The 20,330-nt window shown below is 39.7% G+C and overlaps 1 protein-coding gene across 2 annotated transcripts in view; it reads left to right on the top strand.

The window, feature by feature from the left end:
• The window catches only part of LOC107566206 (RIMS-binding protein 2-like), a 44,985-nt gene that overhangs the window by 6,316 nt on the left and 18,339 nt on the right, over window positions 1-20,330 (top strand). The window contains exons 2-5 of one of the 2 annotated variants that reach the window (XM_016251575.1): window positions 6,451-6,534; window positions 10,362-10,451; window positions 11,924-12,046; window positions 13,850-13,954. In XM_016251575.1, coding sequence (XP_016107061.1) covers window positions 13,853-13,954 — 102 coding nt within the window. In that variant the 5' untranslated portion in view covers window positions 6,451-6,534; window positions 10,362-10,451; window positions 11,924-12,046; window positions 13,850-13,852. Of the gene's footprint in view, window positions 1-6,450; window positions 6,535-10,361; window positions 10,452-11,923; window positions 12,047-13,849; window positions 13,955-20,330 lie in introns of those variants that run through there. The other variant, XM_016251576.1, reaches the window with a different exon arrangement.

Below are 20,330 nucleotides of genomic sequence, written 5' to 3'. Positions count from 1 at the left end.
TATAATATTTTATTTATATATTTTATAGAAAACTCATAGCAGTGTGATATGGCTGTATATCGGCATGGCTGTGATTCGGTAGTAGGCACGAGGCCGCAGGCAATCACAGATGTGCCGATATACAGCCATATCGCACTGCTACGAGTGTGATATTGCGTTTATGCAACAGTTGATTGGTTCATGTTGCATATGCAGCCAATAAGCTTATTGCTTATTACTTTTACTGCTACTGAATGCTACTGGATAGCATTCACTAGAGCAGTTTGCAGCATGCTTTCAGTTCCTCTGAAACCCTCCACCTTCCCCAGCTCCACCTGTATAGATATGCTACGGGTTATTATAAATGCTATTTGTGCAGTAGTAGTATGTCTTAAATACTCACTGCACCGTATCGGCGTAGGTATTCGCAGTAGAAAGTTCCTGTATTTGTTTTGCAGCAGCAGCAATAACAGCAATAGCCAACAGCAGCAGCGTAGCAGATCTATTCCGCCAAGACCAAATACATTAACACTGTCATATCCATAACCATGCTAAAATCTTCAGAGAGTTGTCTTGATAGAACTGTATTAAAAGCTCACTGTATTATGTAGAGTATTATGGGAGCGAGATGGACTGAGTGAGTGTGATTACCTGCATCTGATACAGCATTCATTCTTCAGCTCAATCTCATATTGACAATAAAACATTAGTTTGACTGTCCGCTAAGGAAAGCGATGTCTTTGTCGTAGGCTACTATCCTTTCATCTGTTGATTTCCGATGACAGCGCTGCTCAGCACATTTGTTGGCTGCGTCTTACAAGGTGTTGTTGAAAGTAGAAATAACTTGTTTACAACCCTGTTTCTGTATAAAATATAATATAAAAGTCTTTACTGCTGACTCACTCATAAAAAGTCACTTGTCGCCATCTTATGGTGGAACAATGTAACTAATCACCATCACAAACATGCACACCATTTCCCAATACTAAATACTATAATTAAATACTACTATTATTTGTATAATATATTATTTATTGAATAATAATATTTAATAAACAACAACAGCCATCATAAATGTTGCAAGGCAATTTATTCAAAAGTACAAAGGCAGCAACCTTAATGAGAATAATGAGACCAAAGACTATGAATGAATATCTCATCACCAAAGACACGAATATCTCATGTTTAACTACTATAGAGACATCAGAGTCAGCGGCAAATTCCAGAAGATCTGGCCGAGTTAAGGCTCCTCTCTGCGGGTTCATGAGCACCAAACGGCCGCTGACGCCGTGGAGCTCACATCTGCTTTAACGTCTAAGCAAATTTTCAAATAGACATTATCTTTATTAACAAACCGCATATTTGAAGTTTAAACAAGTACATTCTCGTCTAAAAAAATCTCAAAACTACATTCCGTGACACAAAAACTGTATTATTTATAAAATTATAGTGGATTTGAGGAATACTGCAAGCGGAGAAATACAACTGGTGAAACGTTTGGAGCTCTGTTAACACTAGAATATCTCACTCCTCTCAGCCAATCAGATTCGAGCACCAGAAAGAATTGTTGTATAAAACATTTTAATCTGAAATGTTTTATAATAGTACTGTTAAATTATTGTAACACTTTACAATAATGTTCAATTTGTTATACATTTAGCAGCATTTCTTAATAATGATTAATGTTAATTCAATAATTAACTAATGTTAATTTATACAAGTAAAAAATGTATTAGTAGATAAATGCTGTAAAAGTATTGTTCATTGCCGTTGTTTAATAATCAATAATAAATAACTTCCAGTATGAAGAGAAACACATTTCAACACTGGGCGTCAGTCCCTGCTGATGGAGTTGTGCGGTACATAAGCCAAAAACACGTAAAAGATTTTTCCCAAAAAAAGCTCCACCTACTCCTTGTGTCTGCTTCACTTCTGCATGGAGCTTTGGTACTAGCAGGGAGGGATCATGGTTTTAGAGCCCACTCGACAGCCTATTTCCATCATTTCCCCTCCCACTTCCTCTCTCCTCCACCCTCACCCAGCATCAGTCACTCAGGGAGGGAATGGAGGGCAGACCGTAGTGTATGGTGGGGGAGCACTGTGCCTCTGCTTCTGCAGCATGCAGCAGGCCCTGTAAAGAAGGAGAGCGAGAAAGAGAGAGAGTTGCTGTTACCGCTGTCTGACATTTGCATGCCCAGTGGAAGCGAGACAGAGGAGGAGGAGTGCAGAAGTGAAAGGAAAGAATATTTTCTGAGCAGGTTTAAGAGCTTTCGGAACTGGGAAATGAGACGGTAAATATTTCCTCTTCTCATTTATAATTTTGCTGCAATTGTCTGTTTCTCTCAGTTACCTTCCTCTGCCTGCAGCTTGGCTGTGGGGATTCCAGCGTGTGTTTCTGCATGAGGAGCTGTGCAGCATAGTAAACCCCACCCCCCACCCCCACCCTCTCTGTATACATGCTCATAGCGGGGTATTGCCCCAGTTCATACATCATGTATTTTCATGCTTTTAGATGCATGGTGAAGGATGATGCAAGATCTCAAACCATTTTTCTCAAGCATTATAACAGATCAGGGGTTTCTCTTTAAATATGTATGCATTATCAAAAATATCAACACATGTGCCACCTGCTCTTTAATCTACACATTTAGATGCTTTGTTACTTTTCTGCATTTCTATGAATTTCAAGGCAGCAGGTTGGAGATTTTCTAAACTGTGAATTTAGGTTTGTTGTTTTATGGGTTGTCCTGGGTCAGACTTTTTAAACTGGGCGGCCGGCTGCCTCACTGCATCTCACCGGTTGTCATGGTTACAGCGAATCCCCCGCCTTAGCTGTGTGACACTTGCTGTTCAATAGCTATTGACTTATTTAAAAATACCCCACACCCTGTGTTCTCCTTCTCTTGCAATCCACTCAGACAGTCATGTGAATGCATGCATTATTTGCCGATTGTAAGATTAGAATATGTCATTCAGCACACTGTCTCAATTAAACGTGTCTTAGTATGCTCGCTACCTTTTAAAGTGGATGTTATTATGTGCATAGTTAGAGCAAGACCCATAATCGTCTTTGTAAATGTACATCATTAGTATTGCGTTGTGTATTCCCTTTGGAAATGTAAATCTTAATGTAAAGTCCTCTGTCTTTGTCTTAATTAAGTGGCCCTTTGCTACAGGACATTTGCAAGAGTTATCATCCAAAGAAGAGCTTCCTAATACATGAAGCTATAGTGTATATTCAAAGTCAGTCAGGATGTTCTCTATGCCAAACCAAGTCTTGAGTCTCAGCCAGATTCATCACTGTTTCTTTTTTAGGATGGTGGGGGAAACAGGCTTAAATGACGGTACTCTAATACCCAGCTAACAAGCCATCCTGAGCTGCCTCAAAACCCATGATGCCGTCAAAGTGATTCAAAGTGGCCTATTTTTAGCAATAATGCACATAAATGTTAAGAGAAATAGTAATACTGAATAGAGTGCTGCAGGAATGAGTCCGAAACTAGCGGTTCCATCGTCCCAAAGTGGGTTAAATGTGGGGAATGGGTTTTGGTTAAATGCCTGAAATAAGGTCTGTGGTTAACACAAGTTCAGGATATTTTCATGTTTTATTCTACCATACAAAATACATCATTACTACCACTTTTTACCAAAATTTGTTTTAAGCTTTTATGTGCGTTTAAAAAGATGATTGCTAACAAGTGGCTAAATGGGACTACAGAGGTTTTCAGGGTGATTGCATCTACTTACTAGTCTGCTTTTGCTGCCTCGCTGTGTTTATAGTCACGGTCTTGCAGACTGTGCTAGCTAAAATTTGTCAAGTTTAATGGTGGTGATGTTGACGTCATGCAATTGTGGTGTAATTCACTAATAATCTAAAGTTAGCATTTACTTCTGGCAGTTGTATTTTGTCTTCAAAATTCTTAAAAGCTGTGTTCATTTATGAAGATTATCCTGACGAACAAAAAGGCTATGAACCATAAACCTTTGTTGGTCACAGAGCTTATTTTAATTTTAATTTATGCAATAATCCAAAAGCCATTGACAAAATTGTATTGGTTTTTTTTTTCAGGGAACCAGGGTGATGTTAAATTCTGGGTTGGTCTACAAAAATATGTCAAAATACGACAGCACTTTATAGATGGTTGTTGCATAGCTGATGTTTTTGAAGAACTGTCCATACAATAAGAGTCAACGGGGTCCAAAACAACCCTGAACCCAACTGACTTGGGTTCAAAATATAAAATAAAAAGTAATACAGGTTTTTAACAACATTAGGGTGAGTAAACAATTATCAAATTTCATTTTGATGCTGAGCCAAGAATAAATCAATCACCATGTTGACATCCTGAGCACAGTCGCATCATTATCACACCCCATGCATATATCTGTAGGGTTCACAGGAGGAAGCTTCCACCGCTACAAATATGAGTGTCATGAGAAAGACAGTGGGATTAGAATACAACGATTGAATCTGTCTCTGGTGTTTGACACTGAGCTTGAGATTTCTTTTATTTTTACCTTTAACCTGCTCTCTGTCCCTCCCCTCTTTTCATACTTCTTACCCTCTCTTCTCCACTGTGCTGAATGGCAACCAGTGCCGGTTATGATGTGGCATGTGCCAGCCACAGAGGAGGCGGGCACACCACACGTCTATTTTGAATTCCTAGGCAGTCTCCCTGTAGTCCCCCACTCCAGAGATGATCTCTCAAAACGTGTAGGAGAGAGCCCTGAATAATCCTACGCTTCCCAAGAAAACACAGACCCCCTCCAAGGCATCTTTGCCCCCATTTTGCATAAGACAGACGCATATAAATTGATAATACAGTTGATGCGGTAAATGGAGTCATAACGCTATCTTATAATGATAGGGCAGATGGACAGGCGAAACCCGAGATTTCCTTCCCATAGAGATGTGCTTCCTCCCTGTTGAACTGTACCACGTCATGATGATTCCTTTCATGGTGTACAATTACACATGAACCATTTTGTATATTCACAGTCTTGGACCGTTGGAGGGAGTTTGCTGTACCCCGTGAGTTTGGTTTAACAATTAATTGTGAATGAGTGCCAAATGGGCTGCTCGTTCTCATGGTTAACATGCTACCTGGATGAGTAGGTTTCTATAGCAACGCCAGAGTCCCCTCCCCCGCTGTAAAATGCACACGAGCACGCAATGCATACCGCTTTGACATGCCAGAGATGATGCTGTCATTTTGCCAGTTGAGCAACGCAAGGATTTACAGTACAGTGATAATAGCTCAGATAAATGATCAGCGTTTTCTCAATCCTCTCGTTTTATGGGAGGTGTTGTCTTGTTATAATGAGGTTGGTTTGGGTAAAAAAGTCCTCGGTTTAGCAAAGCTCAGCTGTGTAATATGTTGACACAGATGAAACGGTTGTTACTTCCACACCACTAGGTTTGAGCTCCCAGCTGTTCCTTCTCTGTCCCTGCCTCAAGAGCCCTAATGCTACGCATTGCTGCTTTAAAACACCCATCGTTAGGCATTGCACACCCTCACACGCTTGCAGAGCTTTCTTTCTGGCATACCAAGATGCATTCTTTATGCTAAATGCCCTATCTGATAGTAATACTGGCCTGAAGGACTGAGATGTACTGAGATTGGCCCAAGATGCTGTCAGTCATGAATAGTATCTGCTGAGAATCAGGAGAGCTCATCTATCTATTGCCTTAAAGGGGACATCGCCGATCGGATGGCCATTTTCCACAAGTTGGTATGATTCTTTAGGGTCTTCATGAAATGTCTGTAACATACTTTAGTTAAAATTATTCAATGATCATGAAAAACAACACTTTTTACCTTGTTGGCTGCGTTTTTTCTTTTCAGCTGGCAGACACGCCCGAACTAAACGCAAAAAAAAAAAAATGTTATCCCATGGCCCCTTGAAATGTTTCAGTCCATTCCTAGATGTTCAGGAACTCTGTAATTGTGCTTTATAAGGAATGTACTATATGTACTAATGGACTATATGTACTAATGGACTATAGTCAGGGTTGACTTCATATTTATAACTAAATTTTAATTTCTGCACCAACTGCAAAATGTCAAAATATCTTTTGTTGTAAAAAAAAAAAGTCATGACCTGAAACATGACCTCTCGACCATTTGATATATATATATATATATATATATTGTATATATATATATATATATATATATATATATATATATAGTGCATCTATCCTTATCTTTTCATTTGTGTCGATTTGTTGTTTCAAATATGTAACATCTTAAAGTAAATGTAACAAGTAAATATGCCATCTTCCCTGTTTAAGGTCCCTTTTATAGTATCTGGAATCTACTTCAATGCAGTCATTTTAGTTCTATGATAACATTCACTTCATCTTTCATGTATTCTGTCATAAAATATGTATTTAAATCTTAGTATTTAAATCAGTTAAATCAGTTATTATTGGTCATGTCCTTTATTTCTTGTTCTTCATCATTCTAGGAGTCAGATGTCAATGTTTGCAGGAAAAGGTGTCAGATCCTTGAGAGAGAAGTGAAAAACAAGACATTAGAATGTAAGACTTTGGTGAGTACAAGCTACAGTACGCAATGCATAATGTCATGGCTGATAATGTCAGAAAGTCATTTGTGCTCTTCTGGTGCACTCCATAAAGCATAAACCACAACTAGTATACTGGGCTTGTTCTCCTGTGTATTTTTCTGAAATGCATGTCCTTCCTTTTGTTAAAGCTTTCAATATTCTCAAGTTTTTTATTTTATTATTTTATTTTATTTTAAAGTTACTGACATTGAGGAATTATCCCCAACCCCAATATTCAAATTCAAAGCATAACCCTAATGTGTCACCGTACTTCAGTAAATTTGGAATTGACATACAGTACTTAATGATTAATCATTTTCATAGATTTGTCCATTTCCAGCAAGGTTTGCATATTGATTTTAAAAAGTAGTAGTTAGAATTCTTGCAAAGAACTTCTGCAGATTTTAAAGCCTTTGGACTACATGAGAGCTACATGTTGAATATTTGTTTTTACATGTGTAAAGGGCACGTAAGATCTCCCTATACAGTTTGTATGAATGAAGCTACCGCACACCACCTCATTAGTGGAGATCCTGTGGGTGTTTAATGGGAAAGCACAGGAATAGCATGTCTGATCTTAAAGCACACGCTCCTTGGTGGCAAATGCTCAAATGTGCTTTCAAGTTTCCCTGAGAAACATCTTTATCCTTTTATGTCAACTATGTTAATTTGATAAAACCCTAGTGTTGCAATTAAAGTAGCACCGCTAGCCCAACAGTTGATTTACTCTAATAATTTTTTATGAGCTGGGGGGCATTAATTAGCGAATTCTGTGAGAAGTGTGTTTTGGAACTTGTAGAGATGACATGTCAAGAGGTCACAGAGATAGTTGCTCTAAATAACAAACAGCTGTCTAATTGGATCAAATCTGTCTTAATGAGCATTTTAGTATATACATTGCAGTATATACATTAGTGTAGTGACAGGCTAAGGGAGGATGCGGCCTCCCTGCTGACCTCCTGTAGCTGTCATGGCAACCACCTGCTCTCAGTGGGAGAGGAGCCCTGAGCTTTCACAGCAGGATCAGAGGCTAAGATTTCTGTTTGTTACAGGTACAGACTGGAGATATCACCTAAGATTGACAGATCTGCCATTATAGGCTGCATGTTAAAGAATTTAATCTATTGTGGGTAAATAAAACGTGTTTTAGTAAGAATGAGTGTAGTACTCAGTGTGCCAGTGCCAGTACACTGGTACAGCAATGAATATATGGATAGTTGACTTGAAATACTTTAGGGAAGTTGCCATTCTATGATCCATCAAAAATTATTTCAGTTAATTTTTTCGGCACTTTCAACAAATATGGTATACTATGGTGTCTCATTCAAACCTGTTACGCAAGAAAAATGATCAAACAAATATATTTTTTGTTTCATTTATGGATAAATTTGCAATGCTGTTACCTATTTTTGTGTGTGTGTGTGTTTTTTATTTGTTATATAAATTTTTTTATGTTTATTGTTAGAAAACTGGAAAAAGTACCACAATGCCATTTACAGTAAAAGTAATTTATTTATCATTTTAAAAGAGTCAAGACAAAAAGGTATTTTAAAAACATAAATGTTATAATTTTTATATACAGTAAATAAATTATAATATTAGTAACTTAAATTTTATTATATTGTTTACATATTATTATAGGTCGGTTTATATAATATGTTTTACAAAAATTTTAATCAGGCTGCTACATACAGTAATGGTGTCTTTTTTATTAATTAATTAATTAATTTATTATTATTGTTATTTATTTATTTATTTTTCAAAAAAATTGATTAGACGTTGTCTGGATTTAAAACAGAATTAATTGCTCAGTTCATTTTCTTTAACATAACTAAAATTGAGTATTGAGTATTTTATCTCAATTCGACTTGACCCACAGATTAACTGCATCCCAGAGTTCTGTTTCTCTTGTTATATGTCTATGGTTGTATAACAACACCCACACTCCCTATATACATCTACAATGCTGCAGTGGTTGGCCATGTAAAGAGCCTCATCTCACTGAATGTTGTGGAAGGATGAGCAAAGCTTTTCTGAGCAGCTGCAGAACCAGGGGCCAAACTGGAGGGTGGGGATCAGGCAGCCATGTCTGCTCGAATTAGTCCATTCTTGTGGCTTGCTTTCGCTCTCTCTCTCTTCCCAAGACCACCTCCTTCTGTCGCTGTTCTGCTTCTTGAGCCATCCATATGGAAATCAAAAGCAGGATTCCTGGGTATGATATGTACCGCTGCTTTAACTCACATCCCTTTGAGAGTTTCAGTTGATAATCCCATGGTAGTCTAATCTTTACCACATTAAAGCTGCATTTAATCAGCCATGACTGCGCAGTGAACTGCATATTTTTTACTCCTGGTTTCAATGTGCAGCCATTTCAGCTGCCTCTTAAAGGTCCCTTGAGCAGAGGTTAAAGACTGTCCTTTCATATGAGGTAATAGAACATGATGGCTAAAATGTTCCCAAATGTATATGTGGATATGCTTCACGTGATCCCATGGGAGGTCTGTGGTGGTCACTGTTTGCAGGCAGTTGAGTGTGCGCCACCCTCGTGTGCAGTAGCTGTCATGTCCAGGGTGACACTGTGGTTGTCAGACAGGGCTTCTGACAAGAAAGTTCAAATGTTCCTCTAGTTGCTGTTAAGCAAACCTGACACCTGATATACTGTGACATGTAAGCCAGTCAGGAAGGGACAGGATGCTGAGTCAGAGACACTCACAGAGTTCAGCCAGGGTGTGGCACTTTGAAAACTTCAAGAGATGGGCCACTGTGTTAAACAGTCAAATTAGGGGGTGCATTTATGGGTAGATGTAGTGTGGTAAGATACAAGTTGTCTGCTCAGAAGTGAGATGATTTCCGTTGCCTTTCTCATTGCCTGTTGCCAAGTCTTTTTCTTAATTTTTCTAAACATTGTTTAATTGTTTAAAGGTATGCAGTGTTTTACATTTTAAAATGCTATCCTAGCTTAATATGTAGAGACATCTGTAAGTAAGCTATTTGTAGGTTGACTTCCCCATAAATGAGAAATTCAGGTGCTCTGTAACATCCAAAACATATAGGTGTGTTTGAACCAGGCAAAATCGAAACAATTTCTGAATGGCGTGAGTTTGGGGCAGGGTTAACTGTATAATTCTTTGACCATTGGGAAACCTTTTAGAAAACGTTCTTTATTTTTGCAGTTTCATTTAGTGATGCTAGTGACGAAAAAAAACTATACACTTCATAAAAAGAAGCCTAAATGACCTCAATCCAATTAAAAAGGTAATCTACCAACAAATTGAATCTGGTCTGTGGTAATTGCTGCAGAGTACCATTCTCCATGAAGTATTGATTAATTTTTCATACACACTGTGTTAGATGTTTTGAGATTTTGGTGGCTCTTTAAGCACAGCCAATGATGAATGACAAAATGAGCACCCATCTTCATTCCCTATCGTCCAAAGAGATTTGTGTTCAAGAGATTGTGAGTTCATCACCCATGGGTTTATTCTCTAATCAGTCACATGCACCCTGTTGTTTACAAGGAGATTTATATGTTGATCTTTCTTTCCTTTGTATGATACTGCCAGACGTCTTGTCCAAAATTGTATTTCTCTGCAGTTGCACTTCTCACCAGTACTGTCAATAGATAGATATATAGATAGACAGACAGACAGACAGACCGACCGATAGATAGATAGATAGATAGATAGATAGATAGATAGATAGATAGATAGATAGATAGATAGATAGATAGATAGATAGATAGATAGATAGATAGATAGATGACAATGATGATGACAATGAGCTAACTCCTTTTTTCTTTTTCCTCTTGACAGAAGAATGAGCTTCAGGATGCTTTGCTGGAGAGAAAACGGCTCAATCGTGAGCTACTTAGTCACGTACTGAAGGCCACACAGTATGATAAGGTAAGAGATGGTCAGCATCACACGCCAGCTGAGCTCATCAGATCAATGGCTGCTCATTACATGGCTCTGCTAGGAACATGTGCCCAAAAGGCTCTTCTCTGCATCTCATTGGCAGTATTGATCTTATCGCATCCCTTTTTGGTCAATATATCCACCTTGTTTGTTTTCACCAGATTTAGTTCATTGAAACTGAATAGGGTTTTGCCTGCATGCATTTATTATGGTTTGAAATCTGCCTTCATGATGTGACAAGTGTGCCCAAATGCACATGGGAAATAATCAGAAAGTGAAAGACTTAAGCTCGATCATACTGTGAAAGGAATCCAGTGACACACGAATAGGGATAGAAATGTAAGTAGCAAATCTGCTAAGAAGTGGATATCATTCTAACACAGGTACTGCTGAGAGTGGCAGTCCATGGCACTCAATGTGTTATTAGTGTAATTTTCACTGGTGCTTTTTTTTTTTTTTTGCCAAGGCGCCATGCCACGGTTTGGCAGTCTTTTTCCGAATAATCCACAGGCTGCTCCTATCCTCTAACAGCAAAAAGGGCCATCTGTCACAACCCCAGACAAGTGTCTGAGATAAAATGTCTTTTGTTTAATCAGGTAGTGCTGCCCGCTCTCATTCCCTTTCCCTCAATGATCAAAGGCTCATTTCCCAGCATTCAGTGGTGCTAACAAGGCCGAGGAAAGTAGGTAAATAACCCCAAGTGGGACGGGTCGGTTTGTCACACGCTTCTGCACCAGGCACAATCTCATATACCGATCTTAAATCGATACAAGATGTGACTCAACCTCCCCATTTCTCTGAGCCTGAACGGATGAAATGTGTGCTAATAAATGAGAGAGAGTATGGGCGTGTGCCAGAATGATGCAGCCACTAGTATGTGATATATTGAGTGGTGAATTTTGATTGGATGGATTCCTTTTTGACTCTGTCCTGAGGTGACCCTCTTCTGCACTCATCAGGTGATTAGTGAGTTCTGCCAGCATCGTGAGTCAATGTAAAAGTCAAACACTGAATCTTTATTTTTAGAGCTTTTGCCTTAGATACAAATTACCTGAATTATTATATTTATTTATATTATATTTATAATTATTATATAGTCTACAGCGCCAGAGAGTTGTGTTTCAAGCCTTATGAAGGATCACTGCACCTTTTATGAGAATGAAAAATAACTACTGAAATAATCTAGCAAAATGATTAATACTGTTTCAAAAAATTCTGCTTAGACCCACACTCATTGTGAAATATGTTCTCACGGTCCATTGTAAAACGCATTTAAGCACTATTGCAGAGTCAGCCATTTTTTTCCTTTTGTTGTGGTCATAATTAAATGTCCAACATTTGAAGTCTGGCCAAGGTTCCTCTATTAGCTCTGCTTTTCATTGTTTAAGTGACAGTTATGTAAGTTTAGCTGGATTTTTGTGACTTAAGACAGTTTATATATCCTCATTTTGTTTCTGTAGGTAAAGTCAGACTATGATCGGCTCAGAAAGGCTTTTGCGTGTGTGAGTCAAGAGAAAGACTCTGCCAGGCAGGAGAAGGCTCAGCTCCAAGACAAACTGGAGAACCTTGAGCAGGTCCTGAAGGTAAGATCATTGTTGGATATTAGTGAAACAGTAGTTTGACTACCGATTCAAATCCAGCCAGCATTCAATACATCTTGGAAATATGCATCTCAAAATTTAATCTTAATAACACCAATGATTTAGAAAGAGTTTTGAGGACAGAGACGGCCTTGTAAAATACTGCAAACTGACTGTTTATTATATCATTAACCCTTTAAGAATGTAAGATTTAAAATAGATAACTTGCCCAGTGGAAAGTTCAATTGAAACATTTCAGACAGAAATTCAAGAAGCTCTATTTTTTTCTTTTAAAGAAAATCTTTTATTTCAGTCCAGCTGCTGCAACACTATCTGGAATGATTATGCATTTCTGAGGATCTTCAAACAACATCAAAAAGAATCCTGACATTTTACAGAAAACCTCTTGTTTTCTGCTCGACTCATTGCTATACTACCTCTAGTTCTTTGTCTCATCTTATCTCTTCTGTAATCATTTATCACATAGTCAATAATAAGAAAGGTAGGAGAGAAAAATACATATTTCTCATTTCAAAGTCGATTTCTTGTTATAAGAGTTTTCTTCCTCTCGAGACGCATGACACAAGCAGTCCATAAAGCGACAAGTGCAGGAACACTTTTCATTGAACAATGAGTCAGCAACATGATGCTGGCAGAAACAAATCAGATAAAGGCAACAACATTATCTCAGCTGGTATCTGTTTTTCCTTTAAAAGCAAGAAATATGATCTTAAATAATACTGGTTGCTTGATTAGATTACGGTCACAGTAAAAAAGGAGTATAGCTCACCCAAAAATAAAAAAATGAACAGATGCTGTCATCTGTCATTTACTGACCCTCATGTCAATCTATGACTTTTTTTCTGTGGAACCAGAAAGAAGAATTTTATTTTGATAAAATGTCCCATTGTGAGGTCCAAAATAACATTGGACAATTGTGTGGACAGAAACATTATTCAAAATATCTTTTATTTTTTTACAGAATGAAATCATGGTTTGAAGCGACATGAAGTTAAATCAATGTAGCTATGTATCTTTTGAACGTTTATATGCTATTATGTAGCTAATACATTCATGTTCATGTTCACTAATGTTCATTTGCACATTTGTAAAAATAAATATATTTTGTTGTTTCTCTTCTCCTCTTCAGCTGCTCCTATTTTAATGAATATGCAAAGCTTTGAATGTGTAGCCATGTGAGTGTGTGAGGTGTGTATGTGCGCTTAAAACCTCACCAAAGTCATCAAAGAAAAGAAAAGAGGCTTTAACTCTCTTAAAGAAGATGGAGATGAGGACAGTGAGAGAAATGGGGAGAAAAAAATGGATCTTAGACCTTATAAGCTTAAGCTTTTAAGCCTCACAACATGTCTGATATGCTTCAGTCCTACTCTTGTCCAGTTTAGCTGAATCTTGAATAAAGGAGAAGGAAACCTGAACCCAAACAGTCCATTAGACATTGTTTATTGTGTTTTATTCATCAGTTTTTATCGTGGCGTTCTTGGTTTTCTGAATTTTCACAGAACATGTTGTATTTACCAAGTGCTGCTCCATCAGTGGCTGTTGGTGTCATCACTCACACTGTCACTATTGCACTTAATGTGTCTGTTAAAGCGCCCTTTGTGGTTATTCATGATGCTTTTTTCCCAGATCATTGTCCGCAGCCTGAAAACAGCAGGTTTGAACAAGGATTAATGGCTTGTTTTACAATGTAACTTTTTAGAAAGCAGGAGTTTCTACAAATGTGTGACAAACATGTCTTAATTCTAATTTCTCTCTCTTTCTGTTTTTACTTTTTTTCACATTTAGCATATGCGAGAGGCTGCGGATCGGCGGCAGCAATTGGAGGCAGAGCATGAGCAGGCCTTGGCTTTCCTCAACTCCAGACAGCAGGAGATCAACCTTCTGCAGAAGGTAAGAACCTCAGTGAACCTCAAACATGCCTGCACACACACATATGGGTGTTTCGTTAACTACAGTCACTGTATGTCCCAGGGGTTGATTTTTATTTATTTAACAGATTGTAAGTTTGAAGGTCACATTAAAACTGTCTTGTAAACTTTATAACAGGCCGTCATCATTTATGCTATTTTTCAGTTCCCTTTTATGTATGGATATTTAATACTAATAATATTTTTTTATGTAATATCTAACCAAGCTGTTATTTAGTCATTTATGCAGATGTGTGAATTTTATTTAAATTAATTTTGATTATCAATTAATCCAACGATTACTAGTATTATTAATCGTAGATTATTTCACCGATTAATCAGTATAGGCTTTGATCAATTATTCAACTTTGCAATTAGTTAACATAGAGTTATACATATTTTATACATATTCTATATTCTATATTACATTTATACATATAGAGCTGCTTTGTAGTAGAAAATCAAATAGTAATTCTAACAGAAAGCAACACTGACTTTTTTTCTGTTTAATACTGTAAAGCTGCTTGCTTTAAATCAGTGGTTCTCAAACTTTTTACATCTCCATAGCCCCTGGGGCATTTAACATTTTTCTGCGTACCCCCTCTCTTCCACTTAGACCGCAGTCACACTTTTTCTATTAAAGGACGATATTTGCCCCCTTAAATTGATTTACAGGTGCATTTTTTAACTTTATAGAGGCAAATATTTTCTATCCTTATTAATTGTATGTCATGTTTATGTCATATTCTTAACATTCCATTAAGTGTATTATTAATATAAATTAAGCAATAAATTATGGCAAATCGAAGTGATACTTTTAGATTTAAAAATAAAACCGCCAATAGGTGGCGGCAAGTTGCTGTCTTACTGAGCCAGGCGTCGCTTCATTCATTCATTCATTCATTCAGTAACGAAGCAAAATGCTGTAGTTATGAATGGGTTATTAATCACTGACTCTCCGAATCGTTCAAAGCCACAGATTTGTTCGCTAACGAAACAATGCTGTATGTTGCTTGGAGACACACACCAGATGATACGGATTTAGTTGGAACTATTATTTCGTTGCAAAATAGAACAAACATGACAATATTCTGTTTAAAAGGTAGGCTACATTTAAAATGTAAAATGTTCACTTATAATGTTAGCCTACCTTTTTTTGTTCAACTGTTGTAAAAATTAATCGTTTGGATATTCAGAGAAATTTGCATTCTTGCTGGTATCTTAAAGGGGTCATATGATGCTGCTAAAAATAAATTATTTGGTGTATTTGGTGTAATGAAATGTGTTTATGCGGTTTAAGGTTCACTTTAAATATAAAAAACGTACTTACAGTCTGTGAGTCAGAACAGCCGACATTGTAGTCTACTCTTCCAGGATCAGGAAACAGTCCATGTGCTGCACACATCTGAATATTTGGGTTGAAGTGTTCTGGAACAGTGTTGTAAATACAACTTAACCACTGATTTCTAGTCGTGTCCATTTTTGGAAGGCCAAACAAAGTAGTTTCGCTTTCACAATGAAACGGCACACACAGCGGCCTATAGTGAGCAGAGGCCGGGGGCTAGTGTGAGGAACGGTCGGAGGGTTAGTGTGAGCAGAGGCGGCGGACTTGAGAACGGTGCGGCCGGCGATTTTGACGAAGGAGCCTCCGGAAGGACATGTGACTACTCCGGGCTGGACTCCGCTTTGTCCACGGTGAAAGCCGATCCGGCGATTCACAGCGCAAAGTTGTAGTATTTCCTCAGCAACCAGCACGGATCAGCTCCAGGCATGATGAAGCAGATGTCGTCCTCTTTTGGAAGACCAAACAAAGTAGTTTCGCTTTCACAACGAAGCACACAGCGTCTTCACGACAACAACAAAACTACAGCGAGAATAAAAGTTACGCCTTCTTTCTTTGTGTGAACATTTGGGCTGCGTTATGCAAATCTTCCCACATAGCGAGGTAGATATGTGGGGGCATGTTAGAACGAGCTGTTTTAGGTAGGCGTGGCTGACTCTTAACTTTTATAAAGAATATTTCTTTGGATTTGAGACTTTAGTCTTTGCAACTTTACAGATCTTCTTTATGCACCAAGAGCTTGTAACACTCCAAAGAGAAAGGAAAAATTTAAATCGCATCATATGACTCCTTTAAACATGAAAACAGTAACACGCACAGAGTGTGTCTGTATTGAAGAGAGTTTAAATCGATCTCAGTCCGTGTCAATATTTGCTCTTTATGCTATTAAGTAAAGATCTATTTTAAAGATACATTGAACAGCAGCGCGATTTGCTAAAGCAGCATATTCAGCGGGCATCCTATCGCATGCACGCTGCTTGTGTGGATGCCGTCAGTTTAGACTGCAAAAGATGAGGTAAGCTCATTGGATATCATGTATTTGACCGTTTATTTACGGTAAATAAATGTGATGTGACTTACTGGAGTGCCATCATCAGCACTATAATCAGATGCTTTCTTAACTGCTATTTTCTCACCACTGGCATCTTAGTTGTGTGTTTATTTTGTTATTGAGAGAAAAGTTTGCTGCACATATTTACATATTCATTTAAATGCCGCTCTCATCAGTGTCGGTATTTTCGCTAACAGTAAGCCCCTGCTTGTGTATATCAAACTTGTTTTTACCTCTAAATGAAGAACAAAGTGTTGGTACACTCAACACTAACTCACAGGAGAAAAACTTGTGCAACAGTTATAATAGCCTTCACCATGAGTATATCAGGGCCTTTACACATGACAGCATTTTTTGTTTGCAGTTTTGTAAACTTTCCCACACTGTACTGCTTGATTTGCACATCTCACAAGCATGTCTTCTTCTATTGGACTGCAGTCTGGAGCACTGAATTACAGTCTTGCAGCTACAGTGACACACTGGTCAAACCACATTATTGTAGGCCTTTACATTGCGTCATATGAGATCAAATATTGTTTATTGTCTATATTGACTATTCACTATTAAATTAGATATTAAATTAGATTTAGCAAGACAAATGAGTTTGAAATTAATGCTTTTTTTTACAGCACAGATCACTACTATGAACTAGTTCAGTTCCTCACGCCAATATCTTATTCATCTGTTATTTATTATATCATATCTAATGATCATGATATGCCATCATTTTTTTCAAGTCCTTCCGCAGAAGTTGACGTAAGGATAAGAAAATATTCTTCTGACATGGAAGCAATAGATATTCTGGCATATAGGGCTGGATAAAATCAGTGCAGTCGCATAATAGGATCATGGCTGCAGAACTGTTTGCTTTTCTTTGTGTCTGCGGCCTTTCAGGAAGGAGCAGCGACAGGCAAGCAAAGCAATTAGAGCCGACAGCAGACACCGCATCAGTGCAGATCCCTAGGGAGGGGTTTGACAGAGCTTTTACCTCACTAACATACACAACACAGGCATATATGCACAAATGACTTGATTCAACTCGCATGGCAATCATAGCCTGTCTTTATCTTACAATTTCCTGTTTGCCTAAAAACAAAGAGTTTTCAGTGTAATTTTACTCACTTATGAGTAGGGGTGTAACAGTTCAAATTACTCACGATTTGGTTTGTAACATGGTTTTAGAGTCGCGGTTTCAGTACGGTTCGGTTTGTGCTATGTTTAGGGAAAAAGGGACTATACTATAAGGGGCTTTAAACATGCCCCCACATGTCTTTTGATTTGCATAATGCCGCCTAAATGTTCACGCAAAGAAAGAAGGCGTAACTTCTATTCTCGATCACACTCAAACAAGTCGGGTCCCAGATCAAGTCTGAGGACTGGTTTGGCACGATCGATCTAAAAGATGCACATGTCTCCATCCTTCCACATCACAGGAAGTTCCTGAGGTTTGCTTTTGGGGGCAAAAGCTTACCAACACCGAGTTCTTCCTTTGGCCTTGCACTCTCATCCCACACTTTCACGACTCAACCACATCGACGATTGGTTGATATTAGCTCAATCAGAGTGGATGACAGTTCGACATCGAGATGTTGTTCTCGCTCACAGAAAGAGCTGGGGTTAAGACTTAACGCCAAGAAAAGTGCGCTTTCTCCAGTACAGAGAACCACTTATCTGGGCGTGGTGTGGGATTCGACCACGATGTAGGCACGTATGTCTTCTGCTCGGATCGAGTCGATCCTCATCGCGAGAGTGAGAGAAGGCCGGTCACTCACTGTCAAGCAGTTCCAGACTGCTGGGTCTGATGGCAGCCGCGTCCAACGTGGTTACTTTTGGACTGCTGTACATGAGACCCCTACAGTGGTGGCTTAAGAACAAGGGGTTCTCCTCAAGGGGAAACCCACTTCGCATGCTCAAGGTCACGCGGCCGTGCCTACGTGCCTTAGACATGTGAAGGAAACGTTGGTTCTTATCTCAGGGCCTGGTGCTGGGAGCTCCTGGTCGCCGCATATGCTAGCGACGGATGCATCTTTCACTGGTTGGGAGCGGTCATGAGTGTGGAGCGGCCGCCATCTCAAGTGGATAAGTTGACTGGATATGCTGGCCGTGTTTCTAGCTTTGAAGCACTTCCTCCTAGGCCTAAGAGATCTAAGAGATGGTGCGCACCAACACACAGCGGGCAGACATCCTGCCGAGGCAGGGGCCGAGGCCCGGGGAATAGATGCCTCACCCCGAGGGGTGAAGCAGACTTGGAGAGTCTTTGGCCAGGCTCAGGTGGACTTGTTTGCGACTCAGTCCCCTCTGGTTCTCTCTCGGACTCATCCAGCTCCACTGCGGCTGGATGCCATGGTACAGACGTGGCCGAGGCTTCATCTGTACACCTTTCCCCCGATTGTTCTGCTCGTGGGAGTTCTGGAGAGAGTGCACTGGAACAAGGTCAGTCGACTGCAAGACAGTGGCCCCATTCTGGCCGGGCCGAGTATGGTTCTCGGACCTGATTTCTCTCCTTGACGGTGCTCAATGGGAGATTCCCGTCAGGAGAGATATCCTCTCAAAGGCGGAGGGCGCGCCCCCTCCCGGAGCTGTGGGAGCTGTGTGTGTGGCCTCTGAGGAGGCACAACTCATAGCTTCTGGTCTCTCAACCGAGGTTGTTGAGACCATCCTCCATCCAGAGCTCCCTCTTTGAGGAAACTGTACTTCTTGGTGTGGAGACCGCCAGCTCGACCCAACTAACTGCCCGTTTGGTACAGTTCTGGAGTTCCTGCAGGCCTGTTTATCTGCAGGGTTGACCCACTCCACCCTAGAGGTCTTCGTGGCGGCCATTGCGGCCTACCACGCCCCTCTCGGTGGCCATTAAGTGGGAAGACACCCTCTTCTTACACATTTCCTCCGTGGTACACTGAGGCCTCCGGCCAGAGAAGCTTATGCTAAGTGGTGGACCAGGATGCTATTCCATAGCCTTGAGCTCTCTGATCTCCCCTCTCCTTCGGGGGTCAAGGCTCAATCCTCCAGAAGTTGGCCTTCGGGACGGCGGGCCCCGCCTACTTTAGCCATTCCTGGCTCCCTTTTCTCTCGCCTCAGTTTTGCTCTTCCACACTAGGCAGGGATTTGCAATTCTGGCGGCATGGGCATTCTCGTTCCCGTAGTGTTTCGACGCAGCTCGAGTTCCTGAAGGGGACGTCTCCAGGTTACGCATGTAACCATGGTTTCCCGAAGGGATCGAGACGCTGCGTCTCAGGGCCATACTTCCGGCATCCCTGCCAGCGCTTGCTTCACTCCTAAAAGCTGATGCCGGTTTCACCGCACGTGCTTTTATGCTTCCTGGTCGCTACGTCACCCCGCCCGTGACATCTCGCCCATCCATTGGACTGATTACACATGTGATTCAGAGCGTGGCCACGCTGGAGGCGTTCCCGTAGCGTTCCGACGCAGCATCTCGTTGCCTTCGGGGAACCATGGTTACATGCGTAACCTGGAGACGTTTTCAGGTACAGAAATTGAATAAAGTACTCAAATGTAAAATAGAATTGCGTATTTTACTGTAAATATTAAAGATTAATCCTTATTAAAGTTACAAAAGCTATTCAATCAAGAGCAGTGAGTGATTTCCTTGTCTTTTGTTTGATTAACATTAAAATTTTTAAAACAATGCACGGATCCAGTACACTGATCATAATCGAGCATATGGCACTCGCATTGAACAGTTTACAAAGAGTAAATGGTTTGTCTACTTATTTTTTATTTATTTATTTATTTTGTTCATTGCTGTTGTTGTAATGTATTGGGAAGCCAGAATGCGTATCCATCGACAGAAACATACATAACCGAACTCTGTCTGTTTTATCTGTTGTTATTTTTAACAAACCAAATTGGTGCCGAACCGCGGGTGGAGAACAGTATGGTTCGACAGAGAACGGTTGCACCCCTACTTATGAGTAACTGCTGTGAACTGTGACTATGCCCTTCAGA

The sequence above is a fragment of the Sinocyclocheilus grahami genome, unplaced genomic scaffold (assembly GCF_001515645.1).
Source record: "Sinocyclocheilus grahami isolate Dianchi unplaced genomic scaffold, SAMN03320097.WGS_v1.1 scaffold1057.1, whole genome shotgun sequence".
Lineage (NCBI taxonomy): Eukaryota > Metazoa > Chordata > Actinopteri > Cypriniformes > Cyprinidae > Sinocyclocheilus > Sinocyclocheilus grahami.
Note: the sequence above shows the minus strand (reverse complement) of the source record. Positions and strands in the feature narration are given on the sequence as shown.